The sequence below is a fragment of the Ceratotherium simum genome, chromosome 8 (assembly GCF_057802395.1).
Source record: "Ceratotherium simum simum isolate JZ-2026a chromosome 8, ASM5780239v1, whole genome shotgun sequence".
Taxonomy (NCBI): domain Eukaryota; kingdom Metazoa; phylum Chordata; class Mammalia; order Perissodactyla; family Rhinocerotidae; genus Ceratotherium; species Ceratotherium simum.
The window spans coordinates 1,933,569-1,957,556 of NC_141907.1; the positions used below are offsets into that span (position 1 = coordinate 1,933,569).

The 23,988-nt window shown below is 41.0% G+C and overlaps 1 protein-coding gene across 11 annotated transcripts in view; it reads left to right on the forward strand.

Annotated features, from left to right (window-relative positions):
• Window positions 1–23,988, forward strand: part of FAM193A (family with sequence similarity 193 member A) — a 171,869-nt gene that overhangs the window by 41,746 nt on the left and 106,135 nt on the right. For 6 of the 11 annotated variants that reach the window (XM_087434823.1, XM_087434813.1, XM_087434822.1 and 3 more), the window contains exons 2-3: window positions 16,419–16,664; window positions 21,947–22,063. In XM_087434823.1, coding sequence (XP_087290949.1) covers window positions 16,437–16,664; window positions 21,947–22,063 — 345 coding nt within the window. In that variant the 5' untranslated portion in view covers window positions 16,419–16,436. The remainder of the gene's footprint in view (window positions 1–16,418; window positions 16,665–21,946; window positions 22,064–23,988) is intronic. The other 5 variants (XM_087434819.1, XM_087434817.1, XM_087434820.1 and 2 more) reach the window with 1 other exon arrangement.

Sequence of the window (23,988 nt, forward strand, 5' to 3'; positions counted from 1 at the left end):
AATTTTAGACTCTTGTTTCTCAGTTCCTACATAAAAATTTGTTTGGATTTTTATTCAGATTGCATTGACTGTATACATCAATTTGAGGAATGTTGACTTTGGCACTTGGGGTTTTCCATCTATGAAATTTTTCTCCATTTATTTGAGATATCTTTATTTTTCTCAATAAAAATTTATAGTTTTCTCTGTAAACTTGAGTTTGTCATCTGTGACCATGGTATTTCCATTTATTTGGGGCTATCCTTACTTTTCTCAATAAAGATTTATAGTTTCTCGCTTGTTTTAGATTTATCCTTTGGTACTTGATAACTTTTAAAATCGTTTAACTTAGAAATAATTTCAAATTTATAGAAAGTGCAAAAATAGTACAAAAGTTTTATATACTCTGATCCAGATTTCCCAGTTTTTGACATCTTATCACATTGGCCTTATCATTTTGTCTCTGTTTCTTTCTCTCCCTCCCCACCCTTCCTGTGTCTCTCTCTCTCCACACACGTGCTTGCGCACACACACAAACACACACACCCACTCCTACCTTATAATTTTTTTTCCTGAACTATTTGAAGACAAATTGCAAATGTAATGCCCATTACCCTTCGGTATGAATATTTCCTAAAAACAAGGACAGTCTTCTCCGTATATACTTATCGAAATCGGAAAATTAGCATTATTATAATATTAGCATCTCATTCACAGATTCTATTCAAATTTCGCCATTTGTCCCAAAAATGTCCTGAATAACAAAAACAAACAAAAGAACTTTCCTTCTCTCCTTTTCTTTATGGTCCAGAATAAGTTCTAAGATTACTCATTGCATTTAGTTGCCATATTTTTTGTTTTCCTTTATTTTATTTATTTATTTTTTAAAGATTTTATTTTATTTATTACCCCCCCCCAAAAGCCCTAGTAGATTGTTGTATGTCATAGCTGCACCTCATTCTAGTTGCTGTATGTGGGACACGGCCTCAGCATGGCCGGAGAAGCGGTGCGTCGGTGCACACCCGGGATCCAAACCCGGGCCGCCAGCAGCGGAGCACGCGCACCCAACCGCTAAGCCACGGGGCCGGCCCTTTGTTTTCCTTTAAATCTGAAAGAATTTTTCCTTCTTTTCTCATCCTTCATGACCTTGACCTTTTTTATGAGAAGAGGCCACACACTTTACAGAATGATCCTCAGTTTGGGTATATCTGATGTTTCCTCATGATTAGACTCAAGTTTTGCTGTTTCGCAGGAATTCCACGAGTGATGCTGTATTCTTTGCAGCGCATCATCTCAGGAGTTTGTGATGTTGATTTGTTCCATTATAGGTGGTGATAACTCGTAGTGTGTGGTTAAGGTGATGTCTGACTAGTTTCTTTACTGTAAAGTTAATAAGAATTTTGTACTAATTCATAATAATTAATTAATATGTCTTTTGTAGGGAAACACTTTGAGATCATCGTAAATGTCCTGTTTCTCATCGAACATTCTTCTTCTACTTTTGGCATTCATTCATGATTCTTGTTGAATCCTTTAGTTCTATGATAGCCAAATGGTGATTTTCTAATTCCATCATTCCTTCTGCGTTTATTGACATTCTGCAGTAAACTAAAGCTTTCCTTTCTTCCTTTTTATTTGTATATCGTTTATATCAATACAGACTTATGGATTTCTGTTTTATGCAGTGTATCAAATTTAGCCGCTGGGAGCCCCGTCAGGCTGGCTGCTGAATCCTTTTGACATGTCTTCATCATTCTTTGAGTATTTCCTTCCTTTATGGTAGCAGAAGTTCTGTTCTCATCTTGAATTTTCTCTGCCAAAGCCCTGAAATCAGCCGTTATTTCAAGAAGCCCTCGTTCCTTTTAATGGACAATGATATTCACAAATTAACCTTTGAGTGCTAGATGTTCTTACAGCTGATGGAGCTAGGAAGTAGATGTATGTGTGTATACACTGACACACCTATATCGGATTTTTTAATCTATTAAAACCAGGAGTTCGTGCTGAATCCTTTCAATTCCAGTCCACCATTTGGAGTTTATTATGACCTTCCTCCTTTCTGTATTCCTACCTCTCTTCTCCTACAGTGAGAAATCGGGCTACATTATCTTCAACATGTTTACGTATTTACTCAGTCCTCCTGTGTGTAACCAATCCTAACTGCCAGCTACCTGCTCAGCCCTGGTGCCACTGACTCATGCTACCCATGCTTATGGAGATTGTCCTCCCCCCCCACGCACCACTGACTCACACCAACCAACGTTTCCAAGGGGCAGGGGCAGTACTAGATTTTTCTTTTTTGCATGTTATAATAAGTGGTACCTTAATTTTTTTTTTATTTTTGTTGGTATATGGGAATATAATAGATTTTTTAATTTTTGTATTTTTCAACTTTTCTAAAATATTAATTCTCCTTATTTGTCTTTACATCCTTTAGGAATTTCTATGTGTACAATCATATCATGTACAAATAATGACAGTTCTTTTTTCCCTTTCTAATCATTAGTTCTTTTATTTCTTTTTCTTTCCCTATTATACTGACTGAGATCTCGAGTATAATGTTGAATAGAAATGATGGTTGCAGATACCTTCATCTCATTCTTGATCTCAAAGAGAAGACTTTTCACTGTTTCATCTTTAAGTATGCTTCTTGTTAATAGGGGTTTTTTTAGATGGCCTTTATCAGTTTAAGAAAGTTATCTTATATTCCTGGTTTACTAAGAATGCTTTTATTAGTGAATGGATGGTCGATTTATCAAAAGCCTTTCCTACATCTATTTAGTTACATGGTACTTGTCTTTCATTCTATAATGTGATAAAGTAATTAGAAAATTAGTTCAGTGCTAAACTAACGTTCCATTCTTGGGTAAACCCACTTGGTCCTAGTGATATTCTTTTCAGTAATATATATTGCTGGATTTGGTTTGCTCATAAATTCATTTGGGATTTTTTGCATATATTTTCATGAGTGAGAGTAACTTGGAATTTTCCTTTCTCTTTGTTGGATCAATATACAGATTATGGCTAATTTTTTGTACTTTTTTCTATTATCTGGAAGAGTTTGTCTAAAATTAGATTTATTTCTTATTAAATTTTTGTTAGAAGCCATCTAGGCTTGGAGTTACATTTGGTTGAGTTTATTTAATAACTATAATATTGTTCTAGTTTCTGTTTATCCATTTTGGTGAGTTGTATTTGCTAGGAATTCTTTGAGCACTTCATCAAGCTTTCACCTAAAGTTTGACCTAAAGATGTTGATAATATCCTTATTATTATTTTAAGTGACTATTTGATCTGTAATGATGTCTTTGTCATTTTTGGGCTTTGTTTTATGTACTGTCTCCCTTTCTTCCTTAATGAGTACAGTATGTATCCATTTTTATTGGTCTTTTCAAAGAAGCAACTTTTGGCTTTGTTGATCTTCTCTAGTAAGTGTATTTTGACTTTGGTGCCTGACCTAGGGTCAGCCTCCCTTACCTGGCTGGGGTATCCATGCCCCAGCTGACGTGAGCCTTAGTGCTCATAGCTGCATTCTTTCTGGGAAGGTTGCCTACATCCAAGAAGCTGCCTCACCCAGAAAGTGACCCCAGCACATCCTCCAGTGGTCTGAAGCCAGCTTGCCTGGGTTTGAATCCTTGCCCTGATATTTACTAGCTGAGACGAGTTTCTTAAACTCCACGCCTTAGTTTCCTACTTCAATGAAATGAGGATGATAATTGCACTAACCATATAGGGCTATTGAGATGATGAGATGCTGCTGTATGTGTTTAGGAAATTAGCCTATTACCTCTGTGTTGCAGATATTTTGTCTAAGTTTGGTATTAAAAAAAACTGTTTCTGCTTTACAGAAGTTTTAAATTTCTGTGTTAAAAGACTTCTGGGTTTAAAATAATTAGACATAATATATAGAGCTATTGTCAGTTGTAGTCAACTTCTGATTTTCTAGCTCTTCTTTTTTCTGTTTGTAAATTAGTTATTCCTTGTGGCTTCCTTTTCTTCTGCCCACTGTTGGATATTGTGTTCTTTATTTGCACTCATAGAAGATGGGAAAAGGGAGAAATAGTGATACTCTAGCCCAGTACTGCCCAGTAGAAATGGAATATAAACCACATATGTAATTGTAAAATTTTAAGTAACCATATTGTAAAAGTAAAAAGAAACAGGTAAAACCAATTTTACTAATGGCTTTTACTTAACCCCAAGTAGCCACAATATTATTATTATTTTTTATAGTTTTATTTATTTATTTATTTTCCCTCAAAGCCCCAGTAGATAGTTGTATGTCATAGCTGCACATCCTTCTAGTTGCTGTAGGTGGGACGCGGCCTCAGCATGGCCGGACAAGCAGTGCATCGGTGCGCGCCTGGGATCCTAACCGGGGCTGCCAGCAGCGGAGCGCGCGCACTTAACCGCTAAGCCACGGGGCCGGCCCCACGATATTATTTCAACATAGAGTCAATATAAAAATTATTACTGAGATATTTGCATACCTTTTTTCATACTAAGTCTTTGAAATCAGTTGTGTATTTTATACTTTGGCATATCTTGGTTTGGACTTGCCACATTTCAAGTACTTAATAGCCACATGTGACCAGTAGCTACCAAATTGGGTATACATCTCTAGTCCTCTGTTAGTTTGGGTTTCTTTTGACTTTGCTCTTTTTTTCAAATTTTGTTTTATTGAGGTATAATGACATACAACATTATATTAGTTTCAGATGTACAATGTAATGATTTGATATTGATATATATTGCAAAATAATCACTACAGTAAGTCGAGTAAGTATCTGTCACCTCACATAGTTACAGATTTTTTTTTTCTTGTGATGAGAACTTAAGATCTACTCCCTTAGCTACTTTCAGAGATGCAGTACAGTATTAACTATAGTCATCAAGCTCTATATTATCCCCGTGGCTTATTTATTTTATAACTGAAAGTTTGTACCTTTTCACTCCCTTCACCCGTTTTGCCCACCCCCCATCTCTGGCAACCGCCAATCTGTTCTCTGTATCTTTGAGCTTGTGTTTTTTTAGATTCCATGTATAAATGAGATGGTATGGTATTTGTCCTGGTATCCTGACTTGTTCTGAGGCTTGCCTAGACATTTATTTTCTTTCAGATAAGTAGCATCAAAACAAACAGTAACTACATTGTTTACTAGACTTAAAACATGACTACATTTGTGTTGGAAAACATTATTAGTAACAGTTACATGCATAAAACCATTTTATATAACTGTAGTTCTGGCAGATAGCAAATACTTCTATGCCTTCATTAATGCACACATCAACCCTATTTACTTCCATAGAACCACTTGTCGTTAATAACTGCGTCAATTCAGGAGGTTAACTTGCAGCAGTAAGAAAAAATGGTTGTAATTTTCTTTAGGCTTTCTCTGTTTTTTTTTTCATAAAATTTCTTTTATTGATGTCATAATAGTTTATAACATTGTGAGATTCCAGTTGTACATTATTATTTGTCAGTCACCACATAAATGCGCCTCTTCACCCCTTGTGCCCACCCCCCAACTCCCTTCCCCCTGGTAACCACCAAACTGTTCTCTCTGTGTGTTAGTTTATATTCCACATATGAGTGAAGTCATACAGTGTTTGTCTTTCTCTGTCTGGCTTATTTCACTTAACATAATACCCTCCCGGTGCATCCATGTTGTTGCAAATAGGACAATTTTGTCTTTTTTTATGGCTGAGTAGTATTCCATTGTATGTGTACGTAGATATATATATGTAGCGCATATCTTCTTTATCCAGTCGTCTATCAATGGGCACTTGGGTTGCTTCTTGGCTATAGTGAATAATGCTACAATGAACATAGGGGTGCATAAGCCTCTTTGGATTGTTGATTTCAAGTTCTTTGGATAAATACCCAGAAGTGGGATAGCTAGATCATAAGGTATTTCTATTTTTAATTTTCTGAGGAGTCTCCATACTGTTTTCCATAGAGGCTGCACCAGTTTGCATTCCCACCAGCAGTGAATGAGGGTTCCCTTTTCTCCACATCCTCTCCAACATTTGTTATTTTTTGTCTTGTGATTATAGCCATTCTCATGGGTGTAAGGTGATATCTTAGTGTAGTTTTGATTTGCATTTCCCTGATGATTAGTGATGTTGAACATCTTTTCATGTGCCTATTGACCATCTGTATATCTTCTTGGAAAAATGTCTCTTCATATCCGCTGCCCGTTTTTTGATCGGGTTATTTGTTTTTTTGTTGTTCAGTTGTGTGAGTTCTTTATATATTATGGAGATTAACCCCTTGTTGGATATATGATTTGCAAATATCTTCTCCCAGCTGGTGGGTTGTCTTTTCATTTTGATCCTGGTTTCTTTTGCCTTGTAGAAGCTCTTTAGTCTGATGAAGTCCCACTTGTTTAATTTTTCTTTGGTTTCCCTTGTCTGGTTAGACATGGAATTTGAAAAGATCCCTCTAAGACCGATGTCAAAGAGTATTCTGCCTATGTTTTCTTCTAGGAGTTTTATAGTTTTGGGTCTTACCCTCAAGTCTTTGATCCATTTTGAGTTAATTTTTGTGTATGGTGAAAGGTAATGTCTACTTTCGTTCTTTTGCTTTCTCTATTTTTTAAATATGTAAACTTAAGTTAAAAGTAAATCCTAGGGCCGGCCCCGTGGCTTAGCGGTTAAGTGCGTGCGCTCCGCTGCTGGCGGCCTGGGTTCGGATCCTGGGCGTGCACCGACGCACCGCTTCTCCGGCCATGCTGAGGCCGCGTCCCACGTACAGCAGTTAGAAGGATGTGCATCTGTGACATACGACTATCTACTGGGGCTTTGGGGAAAAATAAAAAAAAAAAAAAAAGAAAAATTAAAAAAGTAAATCCTAAAGAAAACTTACTTTCACATTAGCTATAAAAAAGGATGCTATAATAAGGTAATAATGTGGAATCAATAATTAATGTTTATTGAATTTCCAAGGAACAACTTTGAAATCTATAAATTGCTAAATATTTACTCTGTAAGATTGCATAAATTATATATTACAAAGCATTAAATACTAAAAGGTAATTTTGCACCTAACTCATAATATGATTCTGTTACCAATTTCTTTTATAACCAGCTAAAAGGGAATTTAATGTTAGTAATTATTAATAATTAATGTTGCTAATTATTTCCCAAGCCACTTGCTCAAATAATTTGCATATGCTTTGGGAAAGCTGAGTTAAGAAAAGCAGAAAAGATTGTAGGTATTTTAGTGATTGCACATGCAGTCATCCCTGGACTTCAGCACAGGTAGCTAATAAAAGACCATGTGTAAAATAAGGAAGGAAAGTTATGGTTGAAGTGGGGAAGACAAAATGTGAGTTACTGATTTGGATTAGTTGTTTCAGTTCCTTTAGTGAGCATTTACTGGATGCCTGCTGTATGCTGGATGCTTTATGGGACTTAAAAAATGTTGAGTGTCTAATGAAAAGGGCATGCAAAAGTATAAGATAGTCTGTATAAAGTACAGAGGTTGTACAGGAGTTGGAGTAATTAGCTATGTGGTCGCTTGTACTGGTTGAGGGATGGGGAGCAAGTTGGAGGAGAGCACAATTGACAGAAGAAGAATGGTACCACAGTGGGGTTTGAAAGGATGCCTAACAGTTGCCTGGTAAAGGAAGAGAAGATTGGTGTTTCAGGGTGGGAAATGGCTTGTACTAAGGCCCCATAGTTGAATGGGGCAGGGGTGTGGAATTGTGAGGAGTTTCAACTGGGTGATTATGCAGAGACTAAGTGACCAAGGGCCTTGTATGTCACGCTTTTAGGCAGTGGGAACTATTGAAGGGTTCAAAGCAGGAGACTGTTCTGGTCACATGTGCAGTGTGAAAGATCATCCTGACAGGAGGTAGAGGATATGTGGAAAGCAGACAGACCTGCAGGCTGAATTGTGAGATAATTGTGTAGTGTCCTGGGCAGAAGATGATAATGGCACAAAAACAGGCACATTTATTTTGTGTGTTGTGTACCAGACAACCTGGCTTTAGCCTTCGCTGGGCTGTATGATCTGAGATGTGCCACTGTCACCTGAAAAGCTGTTGCTTTTAGTGTCTTTATGCCCTAAAATGCCATGGTTTTTTTTCCTGTTGATAAGAAGTTTACCTGTAAAGTCTTTAAATAGTAAGTCTGAGTTTTTCATTTTGAATTTTGAATTTCTTTTTGGAAATTACTTTTAAAACTAGAGTATAAGCCTGGCAAGAAAATGAATATTGTGATTAGTGTCTCTTATTACACACATGCTAGCCACAAATGACAACTTTTACCTGCGTGTAGAAAATTAGTTTATTCAGAAAGGGTAAAATATCTTACATCATAGATGTAAAATATTCATAGGATTCAGTTGTTAGTGGTATTCTCAAGTGTTTTCAGAAATATTACCATCTTAGGAATATGTACATTCTCATATGGAAAATTTCTGGGTTACCTTAGTCCCTGACATTAAAATATATACATTGTATATATTTATATGAATATATTTTATCTATCTATGTGTGTATAGGATTTGGGGGACAACACTTGTTTAAATATGTTTACTCTGGTACGTTTTTTTAAATATCAATGTAATTGGACTGGATTTATCCTCCAGCCTTAAACAACTAAATGAAGGACAGAATATGTCAAAAAACAGTTTTCCAGCATTGGGCAGCAGGCAGTCCAGGACAGTGCTACCTGAGAGACAGAAAATAAACTAGGTGAGCTCTAGGATTGGCCAAGCTTATTGCCTGGAGAGAGTTTGCAGGCGGTGGCTTGGGGAGGAAAGAGGAGTAGCCCAAACAGAGCCTGGTAGTTTCCCCGAGTTGAGAATTTGGGAAGGCCAAAGTGAATTTCCAGGGTAGGGTACCAGAGAAGGGAGAGCTGCAAAGAGAAGAGAGCCCTGGAGAAGCACACAGGGTTCCCCTTGAATTTTCTGTTGGGTACTGATGACCACGTATATGTGTGGAAACTCTCTGAGCTCAGGGAAAGAAACCTGGAAGTGCGTAGTGGAACAATCCTTGGAGCTCATACAGGGCCTGAAACAGTTTGTGTTTCCCACCAGCCAGAGTGGGAAAATCTTATAATGTTTTAATATTTATCTTATAAATAATAAAAGATAGTGTGCTCACAAGGGAATTGCCTCAGTATTGGGAAAGATTAAAGGTGTTCTGATCTTGCCTCCCAGAGTTTACAAGCAAGCCTTGAAAGGACCCTACTCTTCGCAAATAACCTAACCATGGCCCACAACCAAGTTCAGAAACATTGGAAGGAATAGAAAGATACCCAGCACCTAACAGGGTAAAATTCACAGCGTCTGCTATCTAGTCGAAAATTACCAGGCTTGCAAAGAAAGCAGCAAGCAAGTACAATCCAGAATGGGGAGCAAAATCAATAAGTAGAAACAGACTCAGAAATGACACATATGATAGAATTATTAGAGGGGGACTTTAAACACAGTTATTGCTATATTTTGCACGTTCAAGAAGATAGAGGAAAGCATGAGCCTGTTAAGAAGAAACATAGAATATACAAAAACCCAAATGAACATCTAGAGTTGCAAACTACAGTGTCTGAGATGGAAAATACATTAAATGAAGGTTAGTAACAGATTTGACACCACAGAAGAAAAGGTTAATGAACTTCAAGAGATAGCAGTAGAAAATACCCAAAAAGAACCATAAGGGAGAAGAAGACTGAAATTAAAAAAAACAACAACAGAGTAACAGTGAGTTGTGAGACAACTTCAAATGGCATACTATATGTATATGTGTAATTGGAGTCTCTGAAAGAAAGAATGGGGATAGGGAAAGAAAAAATATTTGAAGGAATAACGTCTGGAAAATGTCCAGATTTGATGAAAACTATAAACCACAAATCCAAGAAGCTTAATAAGCCTCAGGCACAAGAAACATGAAGATAACTACACTAACCCGCATAATAATTATATTACTGTAAACAATGATTAAAAGAAAACTTAAATGCAGTCAGAAAAAAAAGATACATTATACATTGAACAAAGATAAGGCTAATAGCAGACTTCTCATGGGAAACAGTGCAAGCCGGGAGATAAAAGAAGGAAGCTTTGAAGCACTGAAAGGGAAAAAGAACATAACCTAGAATTCTAAACCAGCAAAAATATATTTCAAAAATGAAGATGAGATAAAGACTTTTCAGACGTAAAAAGCTGAAAGAATTCATGACCAGCGAATCTTCATCACAGGAAATGTTAGAAGGAAGTCCTCAGGCAGAAGGAAAATGACACCAAATGGAAATCTGAATCTACACAAGGAAATGAAGAGCCCTGGGAATTGTAAATATTTTAAAAAATTGCTTTAATACATAATTGTTTAAAGCAAAGATAACAATGAATTATGAGGCTTATACGTAGAAGTAAAATGTATGACAACAATAACATAAAGGCCAGGAGAGGGGAAATGTGAGATTCTTATAGGTTTAGTGATCAAGTCTTATTTGATATCTGATTCTGATAAGTTAAAACGTACACGTGGTACGCACTAAAGCAACCACTTCAAAAAGAAAAGAGGTGTAGCTCACAAGCCAACAAAAGAGAGAAAATAGAATCATAAAAAATACTCAATTTTTTAAAAAGAGAAAAAAGGGAACAACAAACAAATGGGTCAATAGAAAAATAAAGAATAAGATGGGAGATTTAATTAACCAAGCCATATCAGTAATTGTATTTAATGTAAATGGTCTAAACATCCCAATTTTTGAAAATTGTGAGATTGGAAAAAAAGCAAGACCCAGTATATGCTTTCTGCAGGTAACTTGCTTTAAATATAAGGATGCAAATAGGCTAAAAGTAAAGTCATAGGGAAGGATATGCCTTGCTTATGTAAGTGAAAAGAAAGCTGGAGTGGCTATGTTAGTATCAGGCAAATAGATACCCGAGCAAAGAATATTACCAAGGGTAAAGAGAGTTATTTCATAGTGATATAGGGGTCAGTTCATCAAGAGGACGTAATAATCCTGTACGTTTTTGCACTTAACAACAAAGCTTCAAAATATATGAAGGAAAAACTGATAGAACTTGAAGGAAAAACTGACAAATGCATAATTATGGTTGAAGATTTTAATACCTCTGTCAGTAACTTACAGAACAAGTAAATGGAAAATCAGTAAGGTCATAGAAGACTTGAATGACACTGTCAACCAGTTTGACCTAACCGACATTTATAGAACACTCTACTCAACAACAGCAGCATACATGCACATTCTTTTAAGTAAACATTGAACAGTTACCAAAATAGGCCATATTATGGGCCATGAAAAAGGTCTGGATAAGTTTGGAAGAATTAAAATTGTACAAAGTATCTTCTCTGACTACAGTGGAATTATATTAGAAACCAATAACAGAAAGATATTTAGAAAACTACAAATATTAGGAAACTAAACCGCACTTGAAACAACCCATGAGTCAAAGAAGAAATCAAGAGGGAAATTAGAAAGTATTTTGAACTGAAGTAGAATGAAAACACAACATATCAAAATTTGTAAAATGTAGCCATTCTAGGGAAATTTATAGCACTGACCACCTCTTTATGAAAGAGAAGAGGCTCAGTGACCTATGCTTGCACCTTAAGAAAGTAGAAAACCAAAGAGCCAGTTATACCCAAACAAAGGAAATCATAACATAAAAGCAAAAATCAATGAAACAAAAATTTTTTAAAATGTGGAAAATCATGAAACCAAAAGCTGATTCTTTTAAGAGTAATAAAATTGATAAACTTTGAGCCAGGCCAAAGATTTGAAAAGATACTGTACAAGCCTGTGAAAGTTATTTAACATAATTAATCACTAGGGAAAACCACAGTGAGATAGTACCATACAACTCATTAGAATAGATGCAATTGAAATGACTCACCCCATTGATGAGGATGTGGATTAACTGGAACTCTCCAACACTGCTCTTTGGCAGAAGTTCGGCAGTTTTTTAAGTTACCATACCTGCCAAATGATCCAGTCATTCTATTGCTTGGTATTTATGCAAGAGAAACCAAAGCATATGTCCACACCAAGATTTGAACATGAATGTTCATAGCAGCTATTATTTGTAATAACGCAAAACTGGAGACAACTTGAATGTCTCCAAATGGGAGAATGGATAAACAGGTTGTGGCTTGCCCACACAATGAAATACTACTCAGTAACAAAAAGGAACAAACTCCTGATACATACATGGGAGTCATCTCCAAATAATGATACTAGGGAAAAGAAGCCAGACAAAAGAGAATATGTTGTGTGATCTCATTTATATACTTTTCTAGAAATTGCACGGTAATCTGTTGAGACAACTCAGTCCAGCGGTCGCCTGTGAATGGGGTAGGGTTGGAGGAGAAGGGAGCAAGGAGAAAGAGGTAGGTACACAGGGGCACCAAGAAACTTGGGGGTAATGGTAATGTTCATTATCTTGATTATCGTGATGGTTTCACAGGTGTATACATACATCAAAACTTCAAATTGCAGACTCTAGATATTTTCAGCTTATTGTACCTCAGTTATACTTCAATACAGCTTTAAAATGTTTTTAAAAGAATCAACGGAATTTATATTTGTACCTCATTTAATCACCGATAGTAAGGAGAGTAACCACGTGGTGGGGTGCTAGCATCTGGCTACTTTGAATTTCAGTCAGGTAGTGTGTGCGCATGTGTGTGTTTTGTAGTAACCTGTTATTTGCTTTGTCCAGAAAAGGTGTAGAGAGGAGAGTTTTGCCTCCTTGAGATGACCAGCTTCATACTTGAGCATATTGGTCAAGTGTCAGTCAAGCATTTGTTCAGGACGTTGTCTACCCTCTCTCCGTGGATCATCTCATCTAGCTCCATGGCTTTACATACCATATATACTGGTGATCCCAAATTATATATCCAATTGCAACTTGTTCCCCTAGTGTCTTACTTGTGGAAAAACAAACAACCCCCGCGTTGTTTAGATGTTTAACACGCACTTCATATGCACAACATCCAAAGCAAACTTTTGGTTCTTGCCACGCCCCAGCCTGTCCACCTGCGTCCAGCATCTCTGTTGGCATGCCCACTGCCCAGGCGGTTGGGCCCGTCCTCATTGCTCCCTTGAGTCCATTGGCGAGTCCTGTGGCTCTACCTTCAACAACCCTAAGTCTGACTGCTCTGCTCCTTTATGGCTCCTGCCGGTGCCTGGAACTGCCTGGAACAGCCTTACTTACATTGTTAGCTCCCCAGAGTTCATTTTTCACACAAGAAAGTTTCTTTTTAAGTTGAAAATTGTGTCATGCCACCCCCTTCTGGGAAACCTTCAGCCTCTTCCCGTGCCCACAGCCTGGATGAGCAGCCCCTGCCTTCCCTACCCACTTGCTCCGCACCTTCAGCCTCCGCCTTTGTCCTGTCCCTTCGACGTGCCCACATTTGCACTTGCTATTCCTCTGCTTGCAGTGTTCTTCTCCCAGATCTTCATGCAACTGTTTTTTCCTTAGCATTTGGGTCTCAGCTTAGCTTTGCTCCCTTTAAAACGATGTCCTTCTTCTAGTCCCACTCTCTTCCCTTGGCGACTTGATTGTCTTCATAGAGTAGTACTTCCTGCCATTGGATGTCAGGTGGTTGTGTCTGTGCTTACCTGTCTAATGCCCCTCTGGAACCAGTGGAATCTTTGTGTTATTTGCTGTTGCAGACCTGTTGTCTAACTTGTAAGGTTGCCTGGCATATGGTATATTTCAAATCTTTTTTTTTTTTTTTTTTTGTGAGGAAGACCAGCCCTGAGGTAACATCCATGCCAGTCCTCCTCTTTTTGCTGAGGAAGACTGGCCCTGGGCTAACATCTGTGCCCATCTTCCTCTACTTTATGTGGGACGCCACCACAGCATGGCCTGACAAGCGGTGCATCGGCGCGTGCCCGGGATCCAAACCCGGGCCGCCAGCAGCAGAGCACGCGCACTTAACCGCTACACCATGGGGCCGGCGCAGGTATATTTCACATCTTATGAAAGAGGCCTTCCTCATCTTGGAGCTCTTCCACATGCTCAGTCCAAAGTTTGTGGAGTTGTCCTTGCCCCTCCTCCTCCTCCTCTTACCCCTGACATGTGGTTCCTTTGCAGTTTTGTCAGCTCTCCCTTCACAGTGGACCTCACTGCTGCCTCACTCCTGAGTTGCAGAGAGCTTCTCCCTGACCACCTTGTTCCCTCCCTTTCTCCCATCTCAGCTGTTCTCCATACACAGCTCCCTCCCTCCTGTTTCCTACTCTGGCTTCCTGCTGCAGGGTCTTTGTGTTTGCTCTCAGGAATGCCCCTCCCCCAGGTATTTCTCCTCAAGGAGGCCCTCGCTGGCCACCCTAAATAGAAGGACACCATCCCCAGACATTCTTTCCTGCTCCATGTTTTTCTCCTTCTCAGTTACCACTATCTAACGTTCTATAGTTTTTACTTATCTGTCTGAATTTATTGTCTTTGTCTTTGACAAGGATATTAGCTTCCTGAGGGCAGGGATCTTTGTTTTATTCACCACTGTGTCCCCAGTGCCCAGACCAGTGCCTTGGCAATGGGGGCTCCCAGTAAATACTGGATGGATGGCTGGATGGACGAAGGGGAGCTGAACTGGGTGCTCTCAAGTCAGTTCTGGCTCTTACATTATGATTTCCAGCTTGGGAACCCTTGTAACCTTGGAGTCCAGCATCTCCTTCTTGGGGTAAAAAGGTAGACTGGAAAGGTCTGAAGGCCGTGGCAGTTCTGTCGGTGATGGGGGCTGTTTTCTAGGACTAGGGACAAGAGATGCCTTTACATATGGTTAAATCAGCATGATTTTTGTAATTGTCATAATTTAGACTTCTTGGATCTGTTGGGAGAGAGAAAGACATCTACTCCCATGGTATTCTGTGGTTTGAGAAGTAGTCTGGAGCTTTCTAGAATGCCACTGGGAGATAGTACTTAGTTCTCCACCCTTGCACCCCATGCATTCAAATGACTGATGAACTGGGTTTGGTTAAATCCATGGAACCCTGTGGGTGTGACAGGTATCAGCAGTTTTGATCACTGGTTTATAAAAGCAGGTAAGAATATACGTGCAAGTCTTTTGCCTCTTAGTGGTGCTGTCATTCATTCTTTTAATCACCCATTCATTCATTTATTCATTCAGCCCTCCTTTTTAAGCACCTGATACCTGCCGGCCATCCCAGGCTTTGGAGATGGAGCCTGCAGCCTGTTTGAGAGCACTCAGTCAGCGGTGGAGCCAGTCGTGTAAATGCACACAGTTAAGAAGCACAGCCAAAGGCCTATGTGAGCCTCAGTGCAGGAGGCCAGGGAGAGAGCCACGGGCTGAGGGAAGAGCTGGGCTGCTGGCTGGGCAGAGCTGGGTGGGCATCGGAGGAACCTCTGGGTGGAACTAGAGACTTGGTAAAATACTCCGAAGTTCCAGCCAGAATAGCCTTGGCACAGGTCCTGGTCCGCCTTCCTACCTGTTGTGTATCTCAGCAGGGGCGTTCCAGATGGTGAGAGAGGCCTGGGGGGTTTCTGTCAACTCAATCCCACGTGTGTGCTAGCTTGGAACCTTGGCGGAGCTGTGCCTGCCTCTGGAAGGCCATGCCTGGCTTCCCTGCTCACCTGTTGCCCAGGTGTGCCTCTCTCAAACCTCTCTTCAGGATTTGCAGGATAGTTCCTCTAAGTGCAGATGATCCATCTTGAGCTCATCCTGATTTGGGTTAAAATCTTGGCCCCTGCTTGCTGACCGTGTGACTTTAGGCCTGTTTTAAATCTGGGAGCCTGTTTTTGTGTTTTTAAGGCTAATTTTACTTTTCTGATAGGTTGGTTGATCATCTTTTGGAGAGGACCTTGGATAATAATCTTGCCTCTTCCTCCTACCTCTGAGGCTCCCACCCCCACCCTCACCCTGCAGTTTAGGACCTATTTGAAAAAGTGGATGGTGAAATTGGTTAGCTGGAGATTAATTCAGTATAATTGCTGCTGAGCTGGAGGGGAGGCTAGGTCTTGGATGTATGGCTGCCATCAGGCTCCCAGATGTTTATCTAGACTCTAGAACTTGGACAGCCCACCTCAGAGGTGGTTAGGATCTGCAGGTGCACTTAAGCCAGAGTTGCTGCCTTGGGCCTGAGTCCTACTGTGCAGATGTCTCTAGAATAGTAGCTTTAAACTTTGTTGATGGCACATGCTCAGTCTAAAAATTGAGACTGATACTTTACAGCAGGTAGGGAGAAGTAATACAGAAGTCTAGGTGAAGGGGTTAATTGGACAATTTTCTAACTCCTACTAAGATATTCTTTATGGCATTACTATTTTATTTGAAATATTATGAGTTTCTAGAACACTGGATACAGTTTATTCAGAAAATTCCCTATTTGTTTCTCTGTAAATATACATGTGCATTGTAGTTTTAAAACTACATACAATATTTTTTAATGATCTTGGCTTTGCGCATCATGTTTTGAAAACAGAATTTTTTTTTCTATTCCAGACTCCTTTTAATTTTGGCATGAATCATAGAACACCACCCTACCCCGCTGGGGATTATTGTCTTCTGTGCAGAAGCGAGCGGAAAGATTCTTCATTCTTAGAGAGTGGAATTAAGACTGCGAGCAAATTGGCTCTTTCTATGGCTTCCAAGGGCAACAGCATGCTGCACTTGCCACTGTGGGTATGCCCGGACTGCCGGCGGACTGTGGAGAAGGAGGAGAGGCATGGCAGCCTCGACCAGCCAGCGGTGAGTACCCAGCACGGAGAGCACGGGCTCATCCGCTTACTTACCCCGGGGTTTATGGAACTAATTGGGCAGTGAATTAATTAATTTGGGTCTGCTTTCTGGAAGGAACTCCTTCCTGCGCCATCTTCAGGCCCCTTGCTCCACCCACTGGGGCCTTCCTCCTGGTCTTCCTGGCCACACCTGCATTAGGTAGTAGGGGACGACTTGATCAGCAAGCTTCGGGGACCCAAAGTGTTTGGGCTTTTTTAGTCTGGTCTCAGGATTTCTGTGGCGATGCAGTTTGCTGAAAAGCTAGAAGGCTTTTTATATGTGTTTAGTTTTAGACAATTCCATGTGCTGGTAACTCACCTGAAATTCTTTCCCAGATGCAATTCACAAGTCTGGGTTCCCCCCCCCTTTTTTCCTTGATTTCATGCCTCAGCTGATTGGAGGCATTCTTGAGGCCATCAAGCTTGCTTGGGAAGGCCACAGCCTTAATCTGATTTTTGGCCTAGACTGTCTTACTGGGCCCTGGCTCTTTTTTTTTTTTGGTCTTTTTTTTTTCATTGAGGTAACATTGGTTTATAACATTACATAAATTTCCCCTGGTTCTGAAAAGGCTTTCATATCTGCTCTTGGGTTCTAGAAGGAGTTGGCTTTTGCAACCATTTGAGTCCCCACATTCTGGGGCTCTTCTCTTCCTTTGATTTCTGCTTGCAAGCGGCTGGTTGTTTTCTGAGCCGTTGTCTTTCTTCTGATACCTTGCTCCATGCGGCTGCTAACACCAGCATCCACTACCATGTTCTGTTTTCTGACCTGGGACTGCTTTCCAGGTTAGTCCCCGTGACAGTTTGGTGAACGTTTTGCTGCTGCATGGCATAAGCCTTCTTTGCCTTTCTGGGTCTCATCTGTCTCCTTGCTGCCTGCTGCTAAGCCCGTGACTTCTGTTTTAGGGTTTCCTTGAAGGTAGCACCCCGTCTCACGTGCCAGTTTCTGTAGTGGTGCTTGAATAGCTAAACCTCAAAATCTCATTGTTTGTCAGAAGAGAAACTGATTTCTCACTCAGCCTCCTCCCACATGCCCCATTTTCCTGCTGTATTCTCCTCCTTAACACTTCTTTGAAATACATCATGTAGGGCCGGCCCCGTGGCTTGGTGGTTAAGTGAGCGCGCTCCACTGCTGGCGACCCGGGTTCGGATCCCGGGCTCGCACCGACGTGCTGCTTCTCTGGCCATGCTGAGGCCGCGTCCCACATACAGCAACTAGAAGGATGTGCAGCTGTGACACACAACTATCTACTGGGGCTTTGGGGGGAAAAAATAAATAAATAAAATCTTTAAAAAAAAAAAAAAGAAATACATCATGTATTGTGCTTATTCATTTTGTTTGTCTTTCTTCTTCTTCTTCACTGTAATAAAATTCCACGAGGGCGGCTGTTTTTGCGTATTTTCTTACCAAGAGCAGTGCCTAGCCTGGCATATTTTAGGTATGCAAAATATTTGCATTAATGAATAAGTAAATGAATGAGCAAAGACCTTGGAACCCCATCCTTAGGGATTAAAATGATGGCATAGTCCATCTGAAGTTTTTTCACCCTCAGATATGTTTGCTTTTATCATTTTATTATTTTACTTTTAGTTCCTTTCTTTGTCCACTTAAAGTATTTGGTCTTTTTCCCTTTTTTTTTTTTTTTTTTTTGGTGAGGAATAGTGGCCCTGACTAACATCTGTTGCCAATCTTCCTATTTTTGCTTGAGGAAGATTGTCCCTGAGCTAACATCTGTGCCAGTCTTCCTCTATCTTTTATGGGTCACTGCCACAGCATGGCTTGATGAGCAATGTGTAGGTCCACGCCCGGGATCCAAACCCGCACACCGCAGGCCACCGAAGCAGGGTGCGCGAACTTAACCACTACACCACTGGGCCGGCCCCTCTTTTTCCCATTTTTTTAATGGAAAGCTATTTAGTATTACTGATATTCATTTGTTCCCTGTTCAGTTGGAGTCAGCATTCTTAAGTTTTCCCCCAGGGTAAAGCGCTCTCTTTGCTCCTAAACTTTACTATGTTCTATTTCCAGTCCTGCTCTTCTGGTTTAGCCTGACTGTGCCTTTGGGAAAGGGTTGCTGTTGTTCCTCCTGGTTTTGGAGGCAGGTGGAAGTACCTGTCATTTCCCATCATTAGTCTTATCAGGAGGGGTCTCATTGGCTAACTCCCAGTTTGTCCTGGATAACAGATTGTCAAATGAGGCTTTCTCTCCTCATAAAAACGGTGACCCAAGGGACCACAGAGGTGTAACGTTGACCTTTGTTTGTAGACTTAGACCTTCCGTTACTTTTGTAGAGTTGGCCTCTTTGTTCAAGCTGGTTAAAATTGCTGGCCTTTTTAAAAAAGTGAGATATAATTTACATCCAGTAAAATTCATCTTTTTAACGTCTGTATAGTTCAGTGAGTTTTTACAGATGTATACAGTGTATAACCACCACTACCACAGTTATTAAGATATAGAACATTCCTATCACGCGCAAAAGTTCCCTTGTTCACCTTGGTAGGCAGTACCCTTCCCCTCCCCGCAGCCCTTGGTAACCACTGACCTGAATTTTTGTCCCACGGCTTTACTTTTTCCAGTGTCACATAGACTTCTTTAACTTGGCATAGTGCTTTTGAGAGTCATGCATCAGTAATTTGTTCCTTTTTATTGCTGAATAAATTGTAGAGATATACCACAGTTTGTTTATCCATTCACCATTGATGGACGTTTGAGTTGTTTCCATATTTGAATTATTTTGTGTAAAGCTGCTGTGAATGTTCTTGTACAAGTCTTTGTGTAGGGATCCTTTTTACGTGTTGCTGGAGTGATTTGCTAGTGTTTGGTTAAGGATTTTTTGTCTGTGCTCATAAGGATGTCTGCCTGTAGTCTTCTTGCCTTTAATGTCTTTTAGGGGCTCAGAAAATGAGTTGAGATGGGTTCCTGCTTCTTCTCTTTTCTGGAAGAGTTTGTATAGAATTAGTGTTATTTCTTCCTTAAGTGTTGTTGATTCTTGCTTTCTGTTTCTCTCATACTGTTTGGTAGAATGCCAGACGGTGCGTGTAGGAGACCACAGGGCTGAGGTGGATGCGTTTACCCAGAAGTGGTCACCTTCCTATGTGCCTGTGAGGTCGGGTCAGTCTGGTCAGCACTGGAGCTGGCCTGGCTTTGCTCTCGTTGCCCCACAGACTCATCTCTCTAGCAGTGTGTTCTGTGTCCTGGTGCTTGTGTGGGCTGGGGAGGGGTCTCTTCACACTCTGGCCCTCTTGGTGTGGTAGTGGGACGTCGTTACTTCCTCCTCAGCACAAGCCTCCCACCGTCCCACCGTGGCACTTTCTTGGTTCCCTGTCCAGGAGATCTTGGGCAACCCTGTGTCTAGGGCGTCGGGTGCAGCTTTCCCAGTGATCCTGCCCCTACCCCATGGCAGCCAGACTCTGCTTGTATCTGTAGGGATCTTGGGTGGGACAGACCGCCCCCACGGCCCCTCCTCATGGTGGCTGACTTGTGCCTGTGTCTGTGCAGGTCCGGGGCCTTTCTCTCAGGATTGGAGGGGTTGGTCCCCTCCTCTTGGTGGATCAGGACTGGGGCCCTGGTGGAGGGTGCCTGCCATCCCAGCGGTGAAGGCGTCTGCTTCCTCTCAGAGGTGTTGTGCCCAGCAGGGTCACACTGGCCACACTCAACCTCTAAGAATTCATTGCAAGTTTAGCTGTTTTCTTGACCCACTTTTGTGATCTCTTTCTGCCTTCCTCCCCCAAAGGTGAAACAACACATGTGCTCAGAGGAGCTCATTGCACTTGTCTAGCTCATCTGGTCACTTCAGCTCTCTGGTGGGCCCAGAGTTAGGAGTTTGTAGATGGTCCCATTGTTTCTCATCAGCAGAGTAAGAGCTCTCAGTCACTGTAAGTCGAAGTGGAACTGAATTGCTCTCTTCTAGATAAGCATTCTGTTATCAGAAGTCGTGGTAGAATATCGGTGGAAGTTTCTCCTAACACCCTGCCTCACAGTTCCATGTTGTAGATTTCTCCAGAGACCTCTTCTTCCATTCCTAGACTTTGTCATGCCCAGACACCTAAGAAGTCTTCATTTCAAACATTTAGCTTGACCACTGTCTATCTTTCTAGTTCACTTGCCTGAGTGTCCTCCGTTGTCATAGTTCTTTGACCTCCTCCATCGCTTTCCCACTGTCGGGTCCCTCTGACCTGACTGTTCTCCTAGAATGGCCTGAGTTCTGTGACTCAGCCTTGTCATTGCTCCCTTGCAAAACCCCCTAACTCCTTTGCCTGGGACCTGGTTCGACGCTACCCCCTCCCTCCACCTGTAGAATACAGATTACTGGAAAAAACCGCCGGCCTCAGCTTAATGCTTCCCCCTGTCGTTGTGGTTCTAGGCTGTGGATGGGCGTTTAGGGTCTTGGTTCTGGCTTTGTTACTGAACCCCGAGATGGCACAAACTTTTCCTTCTCTCTTCCCAAACCCCCCACACCCTCTTTTTCCTGCTCAGCTCAGCTATTGACCATCACACTTCAGGGAGAAGCTCAAAGCTGATACTCAGACCCTTTCCCATTTCCCACCCCACAGCCGAGAGAGGCCAGCCTCACTGGGCCTTTCAGGTGCCATCTCTTTTCATCCTCTCCAAGGCTTTGTTGCTTTGGTTATTCTTTTCCTCTTATGCATCACAAATCTTTTCTTCTGTCCTGGCTCATGCCCAGGAGTATGCAGATGCTCTAGAATTGTCCATTTTTCAAATAACCTGCCTTTGACCTTACCCTCCCTTCCAGCTGTCACAGTCTCCTCCTGCTTCCTTAGCCATGCTTGTCTCTGGGTAAATTTTAAACTTCTGGTTCAGTTTCTTTAATGAATAAAAGGTTTTCCATTTCTTTTTAAGTTAGTTTTGGTAAATTATATTCTTAGAAATTGTCAGAGTTATTGGTATGAAGTTGTGCATAGGTCTCTTTTCAACTCCTACCATATCTGTAGAATACAACTCTTTTTATTGTATTTGTGCTTTTTCTTTCTTTTTTTTAGCCACTTTTGCTAGAAGTCTGTCAATTTTGCCTTTTCAAAGAAGAGCTTTTTAATCTTTAAAATATCTGTCTTTTCACTTTGTTTCATTAATTATGCTGTTTTATCTGTGTGTGTGGTACATATTTGATTAGTTAATGCTGTGGTACATATGATAAAAGTTTAAAGGCGCAAACAAGAACTGTGCGACATTGGTCTCCCTGTGCGACATTGGTCTCCCTCTAACTTGTCTCCTCACCATCCTCTTTATCTTCCCAGAGGCTTCCACTGTTGGCAGATTCTTGTCTATTCCCCCAGAGATGTTCTGTTCTGTTCTGTGTATTGGAAGGTGATGATGACAAACACCACAGTGTCCTGAGTTACAGGCATCTGTCAGTAAGTTGAGACATGTGGTTCTCCCAGTTTCTTGTCTTTGGAAGAGGGGTACAGATGCCATGGCGAGGTGGGGTGCATGTCAGTGTGGGGTGCTCTCCATTTTCTAGGTCTCTTCTGAGGGCTGCTAACAGGTGTCTGGGTATCCTGAGCTTGGGTGCCAGCTGCTTCAGGCAGCTGCATTCCTGTGCTGATCTCACCTGGTGACCTTGCTGGAACCTGAGCGTTGCTCAGCCTGCTTGCTTGGGGGAAGGAAGGGAGACAGCCCTGTTCCACCATTGCCAGGCGGCCTGCAAGGAGCCACTAGGGCTTCATCACACAGTACTGCTGATTGCGACCACAGCTCTAGTTTTTTCTGCTTTCTCTATGGTTACTCTTCTGCCTTCCTAAGTTGGGCTCTTACCCATCAGTTTTTATTATTCTGTTCTGATATATGCTAGAATCCTCTAATTACTGCTCTAGATTTTGAAATGTTAGTTATATTGGCTCAATTTTAAGTATTATCTAATTTTCATTATTTTTGTTTTCAACCATGAATTGTTTAGAAGTATTTCTAAATATCCAAACATATATCTCTTAGATTACCTTTAATCGTATTGACTTTTAATTTAATGCTCTTATAGTTGGAGATCGTGGTCTATATTATTAGGATTCCTTATCAATCAATTATACATGGTTAAATTTTTCTGAATGTTCCATGTGTGCTTGAAAATGTTTTCTCAGGATTCAGAGGACTCTGTGTACGCCCATTAGATCAACCCCTCATTAATTATGTTCTTAAATCCTTCTGTGTTGTTATTAATGTTTTGTGTGCTTAATCTGTCAGTTTCTGAGTAAAATCAGTTAAAATCTCCTACTGTGCGTGCATGTTTGTCCTCTTTTCCTTATAAATATTTCCATTTTTGCTTTACGTCTTTTAAGGCTCTGAAGGGTGAATAGCAGGTTAAAGTGATGAAATCTTGGTGCATTGTTCCTTTGATTGCACTGAAGCTATCTGTGGTTGCCCCTTTCTCCTAAACTGCTGTTTTGTTTGCTGTTTATATGGCTACATGAGCATCCACCCTCCTTCCTTTCTTCCTCACCTTTTCATATCCTCTTATTTTCAGTCTCTTGGTGTTAGCATGTTTTGGGTGGTCTTGTGCAGTCAGCATAGAGGTAGACTTAATTTGGTCTTGTTTGAGAGTCTACTTCTTAAAGGTGAAATTAATCTTGGTCACTTACCGTCATTGCCTATCTATTTGGGTTTATTTCTGCTACCACACATGTCACAAGTCAAGCCTTGCCCTTAACCCAGATCTGTCTTGTGCCCCTCCCGGTCCTTAGCCTTATCCACAGAGTTTACGCTCTCCTGATATTCATGGCACCCACTTGCCTGCTCTTCTTTTTTTTTTTTCCCTTCCCTTGAGGAAGATTCACTCTGAGCTAACATCCATTGCCAGTCTTCCTCTTTTTGCTTGAGGAAGATTAGCCCTGAGCTAACATCTGTGCCAGTGTTCCTCTACTTTGTATGTGGGACCCTGCCATGGCATGGCTGACAAGTGGTATAGGTCTGCACCTGGGATCTGAACCTGCGAACCTGAGCCACCAAAGCAGAGCACGCCAAACCTTTAACCACTCGGCCATGGGGCCAGCCCCTGTGCCGCTCATCTTAATGGGTTATAGCACCTACACCTCTATCCCTAAACATTGTCATCCAGTTCTCCTGCTGTTTTGAACTTCATAAAAATATCATACAGGGGCCAGCCCAGTGGTGTAGTGGTTGAGTTTGCACACTCTGCTTTGGCAGCCCGGGGTTCACAGGTTCGGATCCTGGCGTGGACCTGTGCATGGCTTATCAAGCCATGCTGTGGGAAGTGTCCCAAATATGAAGTAGGGGAAGATGGGCACGGATGTTAGCCCAGGGCCAATCTTCCTCAGCAAAAAGAGGA